This window comes from Streptopelia decaocto (assembly GCF_964273445.1).
Source record: "Streptopelia decaocto genome assembly, chromosome: 2".
NCBI classification, from domain to species: Eukaryota; Metazoa; Chordata; class Aves; order Columbiformes; family Columbidae; genus Streptopelia; species Streptopelia decaocto.
Genome location: NC_138655.1, coordinates 28,911,839 through 28,927,483, shown reverse-complemented (window position 1 = coordinate 28,927,483; position 15,645 = coordinate 28,911,839). Strand labels below are relative to the sequence as shown.

At 38.1% G+C, this 15,645-nt stretch overlaps 1 protein-coding gene across 1 annotated transcript; it reads right to left on the bottom strand.

The window, feature by feature from the left end:
* Positions 1-4,628: 4,628 nt before the first annotated feature.
* Positions 4,629-11,048, bottom strand: SLC7A13 (solute carrier family 7 member 13; the record flags this gene model as incomplete). The annotated part of the gene is made up of 4 exons (XM_082045891.1): positions 4,629-4,874; positions 5,642-6,006; positions 7,705-7,836; positions 10,325-11,048. 4 exons carry the CDS (start codon positions 11,046-11,048, stop codon positions 4,629-4,631), a joined length of 1,467 nt encoding a protein of 488 aa, XP_081902017.1.
* Between the last annotated feature and the right edge of the window lie 4,597 nt (positions 11,049-15,645).

Sequence of the window (15,645 nt, the reverse complement as noted above, 5' to 3'; positions counted from 1 at the left end):
TACGCTTTGACCTATAAGCTGGTAAAACATGATTGTTTCTGGTTTACCAGATGTGGGGAACCTCAGCAATGCCCACAGTGCCACGTACCAAACCTAAGATTAGAAGTCAGAAGGTCTGAGCTGCTCCATGTCTTACAGCTGCAGGCAGCTCCTCACACACCCTCCCCTGTGCAAACCAGAGGTTACAGCCAAAAAACACAACAAAAATGTGCAACTGCTTATTATTTATTATCTTTTTATTGGAATCACAGCTAACAATAACTATGTAAAGGGAAGTAAATAAATTAATTGTTGATTTTTTTTAATTTCCTCTGTAGGATTGCTGGTTTTTGCCTCACAGTGAAACTTTTCATAAAGTAGCCAGCACACATGGAATTAGCAAAAAGTATATCTACAAGTGATTTTTAAAATAAGACTGATTATCATTTGGGTTTTTATGTTGTATTTTTATAGTGATAATAGGAAAAAAAATATTGCAGAAATACATATAAATATTGTGTTAGACACCTAGAAAAACAGCAAGGGATGTTACAGGCCAAACTCGCCAGTATAGTATTGAAAAAAAAATCCACATGTTAAGTTTATTTGTTGTAAGGTTGAACTTCTGAAACATGCAAGTATGCATGAGCTTACAAGAATTATGAAGTCAAAGGTAAAAAAAAAAATAAATAAAAAATGTAAATAAATATCGGATATAGTCTAGCACTAAACCAGTCACACTTCTATACAGCATTTTCTGAGATATGTTCAAGTAGGAAAGCAGCTGAGACCAACTAGTGTCACTGAAAACAAGCTATAATGTTAAAATATTGAATTGCTCTTGGCCAGAGCAGTTAATAGGAGCTATACATTTGAATTCTGTTCCTTTATGCTTAGTGCTTGGAAATGTGGAATGATCCAGTAACAATGAGAAATCTATATGAACTGAACACTGTATTTGCTTCTTTGTGATTTGGCATTCTAAAACACTCAAGCAAAAGAAAGGCTGCATTAAGAGAACATCAACTGACTCATATTCAGAAGACAGAAAATACCATATCCGAGATTGCTTTTATAATGTTAATGCAGCTCAGCTCTGTAAGTCCCTTTCCAAACAACCGGCCTTTTAATAAGAGAATTATTTCTCAGAAGACAACCACCTCACTCGGATCTGGAAATACGTCAAGAGTTTGTGTTGAGGAAGACACTAAATTTGAGACAGCAAATCCTGCATTTGCTGCAGAAATTGAATTTGACGTAGTAAATGAGGTGGTACTTGCAGAAGGGTTACTGGATTAAGAAATTTGAATATTGCCCAGAAGAATTCAAACTTCTCCCCCCATAAAAATCCAAGGTCATACTGGAATCATTTAAAGCAGGTTAAATGCTTATGTTTTGATTTGGTGGAATTTTAAACTCTCATAGTTGTAATTTAACATTTCATAGACTTTATAATGTCCTAAAAGAATCACAGCTACCCACACTTGGTCAGAGGTTGAGTTATAGGTTATCTGTTATTCATCCAAACCAAAGCAACTGTGATAATTTATTCTTCTTTCCTTTTTTACCCTTCTTAGAACTTAATTCCAGGAGACTATGCACTCTGAACTTATTAATTATTATGAGAAATAAGGTCCCAGGTATCCCAGCTTAGGAATCCAACATCAGCAAACAATTTTGGCCATACTTCCTTTGTTCCCACCTAAAAGGTATGGAAGAACTGAAATCTGCGTATGGTGGCTGAATATCCACACAAGATATGTATGCATCGATTCCTTTTCCTCTCCACTTTTTTGTCCTGCTTCCTAAGGTAAAGAAACATCCATAGCTGGACCTGAATCTCCATCAGTGGTTCTCCATCAAGGTTTTTGATCTGCATTGAAGGATCTCACTTGTTGTGCAACCCACACATCAGCTTAATTCACTTTCCCCAAAGCAAAATGATACCACTGCTTCAGCTGATGAGAGTGAAGACAAATTATTAGTTGTTTGTGAAGTGCTCAGATGCTGTCATGAGGAACACCACAGGAAAGTCTGTATGAAATTAATAACCTGTATCAAGAACAGCATCTGAGCAGAGAGTGATAAATAAAGTGCAAGGTCACACGTTGAAAAATGGGAAGAAAATAGAAGTGAATAATCTGAGCACCATCCATTTTATCCAATAAATGAGGTAAGGGTATATTGAAAGAACAGTTTATGATCTGATAATCAAAGGCCATTCTAAGGTGCCTCTACAGAGGGAGCAGATTAAATTTGGATGGCAAATCTTAATTCTGACCTGGTTTTACTGTTCTTGTCCTTGTTGATTCTTTGGCAATAATAACTGAAAATTTGGGTTGTGTGCATGCCTGTTTATATGCCATTTCTCAGTTTTTTGTTAACAGAAAAAATATCTACTAGGTATTACAAGAAGATACATAGATGCAATCAATTTACTATTACATTTCATTGGGACTTTTGAGTTTTCTAATTTGCTGGAACTGCTAAACCTCTAAATTCAAGTCTTGTACCATTAACACACAGATGCTTCCATTATCCAAACATACCCTGATATGTGTATTCACTAGGTACTCAACTCATTATCAAATTCAAGAGTAAAAACAAGCTCAAGTAGATCTACTGACAAGAAATTACATAGAAATTACACAACCAATTGAGCAACATTCCCTGGATGTCTGCTTTTTCTAACCATGTGGTCTTCAATACAACATCATTGCCCTATCCCCTTTTTTCTTCTTATAATTCCCATTTTTATTTACAGATTAAAACCCAGGTTTAAATAGATGACTTGGTCAAGACCAGTTGAAAATCTGTGGCACTGCCAGGCATCACACCTACATTTGCAAATCCCTGGTTAGTGCTTTAGTCACAGTAAAATCCTTCCTTCCTTTTAATATTCACTAGAATCAGTTCTTAAAATATTGCTTCTATAAAATGGTGTCTAGTTTTGTGATTTTTTTAAATATTTAAATAACAAGAGAAATGTCTTTCTGACAGCACTATTGAGCTAAATTAAACATTGATTCCTGTCTTGCTTCCAGCAGGATCCAGTCTCCAGCTCAGCTGTATTCATTTAACTCCTCACTTGCACAGACTCTTCCTACAGCATTTTAAAAGGTCTAATTTTTACTTCAGATTTTCATTCTGTGTATATCATCAGCTGTGAGAAAAGCCACTTTCTTCATGTACCAGTTTCCACTTGGGGGCTTTTTCCAGTGGAAATTCAAATCCTCCTGAACCTTCAGTTCGTTCCTAGCATTACAGGACCTGTGCTTCGGGTAGCTATGGATAAAGTCTTTATCTAACATTCTGACCTCTAAATTTTTGATATATCAGAGAACTGGATGTTCTAGCAAACACTTCTTCATTCTACTGTGTTAAACGCTAATGCTCTGTAAAACTATTTCTCTCACTGGCACACAATCCAGCAACCCAGAACATCACGGTTGAAGAGCGATGTTAGTCCAGAGCCCTCTACTGGTTGTAGTCCTGAGCTTCATATAGACAGATTTGAAAGGGGGAGGAAAAAAAATTACACACATAGTTCTATTGTAATCACAAAAACAATAGCGCATATTAATAGATGAATCACCTAAGTATGTGATGTTTCTTGTGTACTGATTCTTTGGTTTTAAGTTTTAATATTCAGTAGACTTAATATGGCCCAATTAACAATATAAAAAATCAAGAATTTATTTATCTTGCTTTCATAAACAAACCAAAAGTGGAAGGAAGGAGGCCTAAAACACTCTTATTTCTCAATAACACCCAGAATGAACTAAGAAACAAGGTAATATTAATGCTTGCTAAGATTAAAAAAAAAAAAAAAAAAAGCGTAATCTAGACATCCTGAGTTTTATCACTGTAAGAAATAAGATAGATAATTCTTATTGCTTTACTTTATGCTTAGCAAGATTACACTCTGCATTCGTATGTGTTTATCTGAAATAGCTAAGGCACACCATGTACAGTTTTCTTGGGATTAAAAAAGGTCTCAGTCAATTTTATAATGTCTTTCAAATGTTTTTATTAAAAATAAATTCAGACAAAAAAAGTAGCTAATGAACAGAAGTATAAAGCCTCTATAACCAGCTACTATGAACTATAATTAATCCAGATAGCTTAATATGGAGACCAAAAGTAAGTTGTACAAAGATGTTGATAAGCATGCATTTACTCATTTATTATATGAAAACATTAGTAAGTATTGGTGCTGCAATTTAGTCTTATTTCTATTAATGTGAGCGTATACGCAGCTTTAGCTGTGTCTTCAGGAGCAAGAGAGAGCATTTTACAGATTTTACCAGTTCAAGAGAGATTCCCATTTTAGATTCACCTATTAAACATGTATACATACAGACACACAAAAATATATACATATTAACTCCTGAAGCTAATGTCTATACATACATATGCATATAAGTATATATGCAGATATGTGCATACATGTATATGCAAATATATATATACACATGTATATACGTATGCAATATATGTATACTCATGTATACATGTATATATTATATACATACACACATGCATGCACATCTGTATATCACACCTAAGATCCAACTTGTGCCTTCTACAATTACGGTTAAAGAAAATCCTTGGCGGTTCTTAGTTGCACTGGGATTAAACATTTGCCATTATTCACATTTGCTCTCAGCAGATCCGTCGGCAGGAGAAACTTCCAACAGCAGCTGTAACTGGCAAGTAATTTTATCAAGAAATGCAAAACGCAGTTTAAAATACACAAAAGGGAAATAAACAAGAAGACTTCCCAGCATAAACAGGAAAGCATAAACATACTGCATGTTTGGAGACCAGACTATAGGAGCTACAACCAGGAAGAAAGACATTGCCACCATCACAAATGGAACTGGTAGAAACACCTGCAAGAGAAAGGAAAAAACTGGTTTAGGAAATAAACTCCACATGATTTCATGCATCATTCATAAGAGCAATAATGCAGTCTTAGCCACATTTGAGTACCTTTTCTCACATTGCTGCAATCCCACCCAGGATGAGATTCATCTGACCTCAAATTCCCTACAAGACAGGCAACTTTTCTAAAATACTTGCTAAGCCTCCTTCTCCTGTCAAAGCAGAGAGACAGGCAGGCCCTGAAAACCATTCATCCACATTTGATATTATGGACACCTAGAAGAAACTCGGGGTTGGGTGCCTACAAGAGGCCTTGACAATGAGCATACACTTCTAACTTGTGTTTCTGACAGCTAGATTGAGATTAAACACACCCTTAACGTCTGCAGCTGTGTCAGGAAAGATGAGAGTAGATCAAGGTTTAATTAACCATGAATGGCCGCTTTGGACCCCACACTGTTCTGGTTTACTGCTCCACACTGGTTTGGCTTCCCATCTCACACTGTTTCCACATCTTCCCCTTTCTGCACATACCCATCCCTTGTTTTCAAGTGCAAGCTCTCTGGGGCAGAGATCATCTGTTTTGTTTTGTTTTCTCCTTTCTTCCTACAGTGTGAAGTAAACGTGTTAAATAACGCTCTAAACATTGTGGTTATTATTCATATTTTTGCAGTGACTATCCACTTTTGACTTGCATCTGTTCCGTAACTTTTGCATGCTACCCAGGACTCAAAAAAAAGTCTTTAAAAATATTTTGTTACTTATTTCCATTTACTTTGTATGGTCGATGTAGATGAGGTTCCCGGTATCGAAGTACAATCAGGCTTGTACAAGTCAATCCAATCATAAGCCAGGCAGAAAATCCAAAGTAATTTGTTAACATAATAAGGTCAGAGGGGATTATAAAAATGGATGCAATCATGGTTGAAAAAATCATGGCTGGTGCTGGAGTACAGGAGTGGACATTAAGCATGGATATTAAAACAGGTAGATGTCCCGACTGACTTCCAGCATAGCTTAATCGACCTAGTGTGAACATGCTGCTGTTGAGGGCACCAAATATTGAGATGGCAACAGAGAGAGGAATGATCCAGGCAACCGAGGGGATCACTCGATCAGCCCAAGTGACTGCCACAGCAACTGCAAGAAAGCAAAGCATTAGTGTCGCATAGGTACCATGTTCTGAATTACTGTCAGACTCAACAGAAACTTCACTTAAAATGCGTGAAATACCTATTATTTACCAGCAATGCCTATTTTTTTGTTGCAGTTGCCAAACATGACTCATCTAATCCTAAGGGTATTTAATTCAAGAGCTAAAAATTTCCTGGGGGGGGATGACAGCAAGAAGGAGTGCTGCCTGCCAGAGCAAGCTGGGCAAACCTACTGGGGCCAATACCAGGGTAATGAACTGCCCAGCGGGAGCAACCTGCATCCCACCACCATGAATCACAAACCCACACGCATGGGCAAGGCCACACGGGGAAAGAAAATGAACACATTAGTCCTCGGCGTGACCACAGCGGTGACATGATCTACTGTTATGAGGGAACCGCCAACAGGAGTGCGTGTACAGGCAGAGACGGGTCAGCGAGCGTGTTATTGATGAGGTTTTGGTTTGGGTGGAACGGGGAAATTTGAGAGTATTTCTGAACAAGAGATATTCAATATTTCTTGGAAAAAAACTATGGCCCATATTATAGCGAGGACTAATATTCAGTGGGCCTATAACCAACTGCCATGAGGAATATAGGTCTTGCAGCAACCTGGGCAACGCGCAATGTTATTAGAGTAGGGGAAAACAACCATCAAAAAACCTGTAGTGAACAAACAAGCAGCGGGGCAATACATAGCAGTGTTTGAAACAAGAGCTATAATTTTAAGGCTATGTCCTCAGCTGATGTAGATAAGCACAGCCCCCTCAGCATTTTTGGAGCCACTCATGCCAGCTGGGCAGCTGCTGTTCGCGGATACTCTGATATTCGCTGCCTCTTTCATCATAGGACAGATCTGTAAATGTGTGCATGTGTCCCAGCAGATCGCCTGACAATGGCTCAGCGATAATACCAGGTTGCGGAGTGACAGCTACACCACTCCCATTTATGTAATTGAGCTGTTCTCACAGGAAAAAAAGTAACAGATCTATCCAAATGACAAATGTTTTTTGGCACTCCTGGAGGCAAGGTCTGACAGCTTGGTCTTGTTAGAGTGGTATTTAAAAGGTGTTGTTTGGACAATCAAGGAGAAATAAAGCTCCTCTTGTACCTTGTCACTGGTGCAGGATCTGAGAGATGGTTTACATACACTGGACTTTAGTATAGGCTCTTCTAAGGAATCACAATACTTATAATGAATAACTCCCCCACACACACACACATAAAATGGCTTCAGTTTTGTATCCATAGTATTTTCTATATTCCTTATCATGGTATATTTGTCCACTTGCTGAACACTATTGGATTTAACCGGAGACACCATCAGGTAGGGAAAGAAGGAGGAGAGAGGACTAAAACCACAGGAAAACAAAGCCCTTTTCTATATTCAGTAGAGACCCGATCTCCACCTGATTTTCCAGGTTTTAACACACTTCTGATTTATTTTTTGACAGTGCAGGTATAAACCAACATTTTCTACAAATAATAACAGCTGTCTACATTCAATCCAATGTGTTTCATACAGTAAAATTAAACAAGAATTCCCTGTTAAAACTTAGAAAGAAACCCAAACTTCCTGACTGTGAAGTTATATGAGCAGAAGTAACCCAATAAACTGACATCAGATGGGTACGCTAATTGCCCACAGCTTTTTAATTAAAAAAAAAACAAACCACATCCATACCTGAAGATACAATTTCCTTAGGTGTGAGGACAGTCAGATATGAGATGTTCACCAGTAAATAAAAAACAATCACTGTAGGAACAGCAGTCATCACAGTTAAGGGGATATTTCTGCTAGGGTTTTTCATCTCTTCTGAAAAATACAATTTAAAAAGACTAATAAAGCAAGCAATGTAGCTTCTGCAAGTTTGTTTCAGGAGTGAATCTGTGCAGAGCTTGACAAGGTGAATACCAAAGTCCTGCCCCAACCACTAATCATAGCTGCTAATCTACATTGCTTGTGAGGTCCTAGTGTGGTTCTCAAATAGTCTATTACTAAATAACCCTAAACATTTTTTTTCTTTTTCTTATTGAGCTATTTTTTAAGTATTATGGAAGGAAAGATGGATGGAGGTCTGATTAACTGATTAAAAAAAATTACAAAAGGACTGATTTGATTAAACCCGTATTTGACTTACATTAGAAAATTGATGTGGTAAGAAATTTTCAAGTAGCCATGCTTTTAAATCACTAGCTTAAACATGAGACTCTGAAGTCAGATTATTTATTCTTACATCACCTCATGTGTCCTGATCTGACACTTTCTAAGTGTATTTTCCTGTTCCTGAACAAAACCTTTATCTTTGCCAGTACATCAGGAAATGCAGAAAAGGTAATGGGAGAGACTGAAGGTATTGACAGAAGAGCAGTAATGCAGTTGCTTTAAAAGGGGGTCATTCCCAGCTCGATTCTGCTGTTGATTATCTTTTGCAGGGCAAAGCTGACAGAGGAAAACTGTTCAGTGCTAAGCCTGGCATCTTAACTTAAAACTGATCTTACAAATAAGAAAAACCTCCAAATTTTGCAGTGGCACTGGCACAGAGGCACTGGCACACATTCCTGACTCTGTGATAGTTCCAGAAAAAGATGGAATTGGTTTCCAGAACTTTACTAATTCATTCTCATCTCAGTCAAAAAGCATCTTTTTTGTCTCTTTCACTCTCGCTCCCCCTCCCCTTCCCACTTCCCTCAGCATTTTCAGAAGCCTTCCTCAGCATTACCAACCAATAACTCACAAGGGGGATGAAGTGAATAGTCAAATGTGGAGCTTACTTTAGCTCTTCATAAGAGACAGAAACCCCTTTTCTGGCTCAAATATAATTTCTGTCTCATTTCCAGAGCATCAGTTTCGAGCCACCCCAGCGCCAGCCACCAGGCACAGAGCCAGAGGAACTGAATGAGCACAACAGCAGAATTCAGATACGGACTATCAGAGAATTTAGGATTTATTTCAAACGTAAGAAATACACTTGGTAATTTTCAGCCCAGAAGTGGACAATCCTCAAAATTGCCAATTTAAATTTATCTTTCCATTTGTTTTGTTACAGTCCTTCCATCCAGCTGGCACCTGAGCTTCAGCTGAAGCTCACAGGAATGAAGTTATTGTTGAAGAATAGGAAATTCAGTTCAGAAAAGGACAAGTGCGTAGGTTGCATCTGTCTAAACAGCTGTGCTGCCCAGTGTATGGTATTTATTATTACTGCTAATTGATCAGAAAATAAATTTTACCAATGATTTTGTATATTCTCAGGCTTACAAAGCTAAATGCTTGCCTCTAAGGAAATCCTAAGATTTCAAAATTATACTTTGCTGATTTATTTCACTTTTTTATTGCAGCATATTGTTAACACTGGAATAGCTGGTTTGTAATAACAGTAATTTTTTTAAACATTAACCTGATTTTCACACTGTTCTCACCATTGAACTTTGTGTTATGCATTTCACACAGTTTATTTACTGTTCTACATGTGATAGAGGTCAATGGGTAAATAAAGATATAAAAGTAACACTCACTTGCTCACAACTTAATTCTATAAATCTGATTATATTATGAAACGCTATTCAATTCGTGACAAGCACAACTAACATGAACATTATCTCTGTAGCTTTAACAAAAAACTGCTGTATTTATTATTGCCACATGTGTCATCCGATACAGAATAGGATAAGTAAATGGATATTCAAAAAGCTTTTGAATGTTTAAAAACAAGTACAAGTTATATGAAGGGATTTAGACCACTTTCCTTAGATTCTTCTTCGCCTTCTGTGCAAAACTCTGTTTTCTCAAGGAAGTAACTACTGACCATCCCATATATACTATAAAATCATTAAATTTTAACAAAATTCAAAATGAATTTGTCCCATGTAAAAAGCCAACTACATAACCTCAGAGATTTAATACAAATGAATAAATTACCTTTTTTTTTTTTTTTTGGTCCTTACTGTGAACATAGTTTGGCATGGATATCTTAATCCTTTCCTAAAAAATGTGCTGACACTGAGAAAGACAAAATGCAACTTTTTAAGGTATGAAAAAATCTGTTTATGCCTGAGATTTTAAGTGAACTATTCTGATTTCTCTTATACTCCTTTGGAAATGTCAGTCTGATTCTGGAGACTGCACAAGATGCAGGAAACTTCCCTAGAGAGGAACAAAGCCACTTCTACTAGCCCAGACAAACTCAGGACCCACATAAAACATGAAAGACACTATGGTCTTGAAAGAGAGAGAAATTCTACTAAGATGAGCTGAGGAACGTAAGAACGGTGACTGCAGAAGAAAACTGAAAGGAGTGAGATACCTGCCATATAATTGAGGGACCACCAACCACCGTATGCATACAGCCCTTGGAAGAAGGCTTCGGCAACCTGCGACGAGTTGGGGATCTCCGAGCTGAATGTGTCCTCAAACCTGGCCAGGCTCTCCTTCCTCCCTCCAATGATGAGGACGATGCCACCGACAGCGATCACAGACAAGGCCATCATCTTCAGCAGGGTGAAGACTGTCTGCACCCAGGCAGCCACTTTAACACTGCGGCCATTCAAAATCCCCAGAGACCAGAGAACGGCCAAGGCCAAGCATTTCTTCAGCACGTCTGGTGCAGGGCAGACGCCATAGAAGGGCTGGGTGGCGTATTCAGCAAACAGCAAGGCTCGAGCAGCATTTGACGCCGGCTTGGTAAACGTTGATGTCCAGATAAACACAAAGGCAGGTAGGGATCCAAGGCCTCTTTTGATGTGGCTGTATTCTCCTCCAGAGAAGGGCAGAGCGGTCCCCAGCTCCGCATAGCAGAGGGAACCCATCAGAGACACCAGTCCAGATGCGATCCAGATCATCAGTGCGACCCCGACGTTGAGTAAGGAATGCTTTAGCACCCCCGTGGGAGACACAAAGATCCCTGCCCCAACAATTGTTCCTATAATAAAACTTACCCCATCGAAGTAACCTATAGTTCTTTTGAGTTGCATCTTGGCCTTTTGTTTCCTTTTCACATCTTTAGGGCTGTTGCTCTCTTGTTTTCCCATTTTGTTCTGTGTTGGTTTTTTGGGGTTTTGTTTTTGTTGTTTTTTTTTTTTCACAGCAGATTATATGACTTCGGAGGATTACATGTATTTCTGTCTCACTTCATTGTTACCAGACTGCCACAGCCCTCCCTAATTGCTAGTGAAATGCTATGGGAAGCCTGGCTTAATCATTCAGAAAAGAGAGCATACTTTGGGTTCTGATGCCTTGTGTGTGAAGATGATTAACCAAACACTTCAAGAAGCACTGGCAAATCATGTACATGTTGGTTTAATATGTACTTCAGAAATGTATGGGGGTATTTTTAAAGAAACTGCCATAACAAATAGTGCAGAGTAAATGCTCTTTTCCTGTTTGATTTTCATTGACAGATTTCAAATTTTTTATGTATGTCTTCAGAGACAACTGTGAGAGGTGGGTAAATGTGACCTTGGCATCAGACCTGGGGGAAGGGGAAGGACATAGCAGCATGAAGAAACATGTCAGCCCTCTTTATGTTATTGACAGTGACACAGGCATTATTTGAACAGTCTGGCACTATTTTTCCACCATCAATACATAAAAATGAGAGTGACCACCAGCGAACACCACCATATTTTACCAAATCCCCATTGTCACCAAGTATAGTGGAGCTTGTTTATACTTCACTCATTAAACGCTGCCCTAGAAAGAAAATGACCAGTTTATTCCCAGCTTTTCTCAAGCGCTCATCGTTACAGCAGTAGCCAAGCATTTCCTGAGAAGGTATTAATCTTTGGACTCTGCTGCAAGGGGAAGGGGCTGTATCATCATTCCTCTTGTCTGTATGGGAAACAGAAAAATGAAGGATGAAAGGTCCCACCACCTCTTCAGGTGTGGCCACTGATTTTTCTACATATTTAACAATCCGTTGTATATTTTCTGTTCAAAATATGGAAAAGGAGCTTCTCTTCAATCAGATGTGGATATGTCACTGCCATAGACATCTACTCCAAGAATAACATATTTGTTCTTTCTAAGAGATGTTGAGAAAAATGGGCAGAGAGTGGTAAAGTAATCGAAAAAGCAGCTCAGCATATACTTTAAGGGTTGTTAAATGCCCAAACTAGTACCTGCAAAGTTCTTACTTTTTGCCAGCTTTTTCCCGAAGGTCAAAGCTCCGTAAGGCAATGAACAGAACTCATGGTTTTACAGGGTGCAACTTGAAAGACACAGTGGTTCAGATCAGTCCTGAGCAGCTGGATTTTCACTCAAGTACCAAATAAATTAGTCTGAAAAATTAAGTTTATGTAATATGCCATCAGGTAGACATCTGTAGTTAAACTAGGCATGTGCATAGGCTGTTATTTTAAATTTTTTTTCCAATGACTTGGTTAAAGTAAGTGTCTGTCACTATGCAGAAACTATGGAGCATGGTCAGTGTCAGAATCCACAGCTCCAGAAGAGCTTTTAACCATAAGACAATTCTTCCATCTTCTGCAAATCAACGCAGCACTCATTATATACCTTCACTTCCAAAAAACATCAAGTCCTACAGAGTACAAAAATTTCAGTTATACATGAAAATCACCTCTATTTATAAAATTTTGCATGCATTTTAAATGGCATATATTCACTTTAGAAATTGTACTATGTATTTAAGTTCAAGTATACATTTACCATTTATTATGAATAATTCATAATAATTCAAAGTATTTATTCACCAGTATTCATGAACTGGAAATTAAGTGTGACAAATGTTTTAAACAACCAAAATATCTTATTTCCTTTTTTATTTCAGTGCCTTCCCTGAGTCTCGTTCTTTGTGAATGCATACCCATTTTTTGATATCCAGCAATCTTCCAACTCTTTATTTACAGCTGGATTTGAATTGCTATTTTTAAAACAAATAAATGTTACACTCAATGGCAGCTTGAAGTACAGATGCAACTGATTTGGTTTCGCTGTTCATCCTAAAGTACATTAATTTCTAGTACAATAGAGGCATTTTCAAAATCTCCCAAGCAGCAGATTATTAATAATAAGGATTTTTTACTTACCACAAAGCTGCCTGATTTCAGAAAACCCTACTGAGATTATTACTTTCTCATGTGTGCTTTCTGCCTATCTGAGATGAATGTTTCTAGACTTTCAGTGAAATGCTTTGGAGATTTATGCAAAGCATGCTTTTCATTTTGGTGTGTTGTTGCCAGAGTAAGAGGAGGCAAGAGCAGAGATAATGACAACATTCCTACAAATCCAAGAAAAACTGACGTTTGGGGAACAGCACGCTGACACGAGCATTACCAGGGCAGAACTCAGTAACACAGCTGGTTACACAACAACAGGTAGTTTTCAGCCAAACTTCTTTCTTTTTCAGTAGGTAAGGGTAAGAGTTTTCTGAAGCACATCATAAATATTCACTCCCCAGGTTTTCTGTAACACATCCAACTTCTCCCTCTGGCTGAGAGGATAAATTGCCACACTCTATGTGATTATCTCCAGGTCTCATATGTCAGCGTCTCCTGCCTCACATCCAGCTGTGTACTCAATACCTGGTCACAATCACTTTGATGGCATTATCCAGGGACTCAACCGTTGAATATAGGGCAAAGATAAATGATTAAAATAACCCAGACACATTTGTAAGACAAGCCTGAGATCCCCCAGGTACATGGAGTACACTGAAAGGTCGTATCACCATCTAAGTAAAATGACACAGTACAGCAGTTTTTACAGTCAACAGGGAATGACAACATTTCCTTTGAGTGCCAACTACCGAGTTCTCTTTGACAGTAAAGTGAGGTCAAGAGAGTGCAATAAAACAGCTACAGCTGATCCTGAAACTTCAGCTGATCATTTCCAGTTCTCCTAGCATTTAGGATTTTCCCTTTTAATTTTCTGACTTCCAAAGTTATTTCAGTGTCAAGTTTTTCACTGTCAACTATCAAATGCTTATCATGGCTGACATCTTCAATCACTGTTGTTTCTCTAGAAAAAACAATACAGAAAAATAACGGAAGCATACTTTTGTGGCCTAAAATGGGTATGTATTATATCCTACTTGTAATGAACTTAATTTCAATGTACTTGGGTAAAGAGTCTCAATTTCCATCTTGTAAGAATTTCCTGTGTGTACTCACACAGTCTTTCCTATGATCCACTCACTGATTAGATGGACTAGAAAGAAGCCCATCTGTTTAAACAATGTCAGATTTTAAAATATTTGTTTAGTTCCTTTTCAATTAACTACACAGTGTTTCAAGCATGATATTGACTTATCTCTGCATCATCCCAAATCCTTTAATGGGAGAAGACACAGCAAAAATTAGAATCTAATTTGTCTTGCAAAGTTTCAATAAATATTCTTTGTGCTGTCTATAAGAATCTTACTGCCGCTGACATTCAGCAAGGATAAAGAAGCAGAGGAACAAAGCAAAACCAGAAGAGAGATTCTAGAAAAAAAGCAGTCATAGCTAGTCTTCCTTAGCATATGTCGAGACAGACTGTATTTAATGACTGAAAAACTTTATTTATAATCCTCCTTTTTTTCACCTCTTCTTTACCTCACCTTTTGTGGGAAATATGACATTTTAAAGTAGCGCTTCTGAAAGGAGTTCAACAGCTATTGACGGGTTTCTGTAAGTCCCATTAGTTAGAAGTCAGTTTGCCATCTGCCGCACTGGACCCCATGATGTATTCACAAACTTTCGCTTAGAAAGTCTGCACATAGGTGCTGGTGACAACATACTACCTTGGCAATATCCTTTTTCCCTGGTACTCTGCCAAGCTTACTATACATCTGCCTTTTAGTAAAAGACTTAAGGACCTATTATATGTGTTTTTCAGGCAGGTATATCACTCTACTTTTACTACTGATCAAGAAAGAGACCCCACATAGTAGTCAGCTAATGGCAAACCAAACTACACAGGGAAACCCACTCTATCTTGATACGCTGCAACGTTTGCACTTTCATCCTATACAACTGTTCACACTAGCCATAGAGTTTACTCAAGTATTCCTCTTTGTTAAAATATCAATATTAGTGTGTTTACATGAGCTGCTGTATACATTCTTTGTTGGGCTGTAATGTGTAAAGAAAAGTATGATGGATTTTTTGCAGTAACAGATATTAATAATCAGTGGCTGGGAAGCATGTCCAACGATACCACTTTTCTGTGTAAATGTAGGTATTTAATAACTAGGTGTCTAGACTTTGTTAGGCTTCCCCTGTAGTAAAAAGCAAGAGATGGGTTGAAACTAATCCAATCCCAACGTCTGTATGAAGTGTTCACTGGAAATTATTCCACTTTACTTTTAGATGGTTAGATAAATATAACCTACCACCCACACCATCAGGATGCGCCTGAATTTTCTGTATCAAATGCTCAGGGTTGTACCGTAAGCTTATATATTGATGCTATACCATCCATGAAAAAATTTCAGTATGGTACTGTACAGGGCTACTACCATAGCACTGATATTTAAAAGCATGTACAGTCCAAGTAAGAAGTCTGTTAGAAGAGGTCTACCTGGAGGAGACTGGGGAAACCTCATTGGGGTCTACAGCTTCCTCACAAGGGGAGGTTGAGGGGCAGGTGCTGACGTCTTCACTTTAGTGGCCAATGACAGAACCCGAG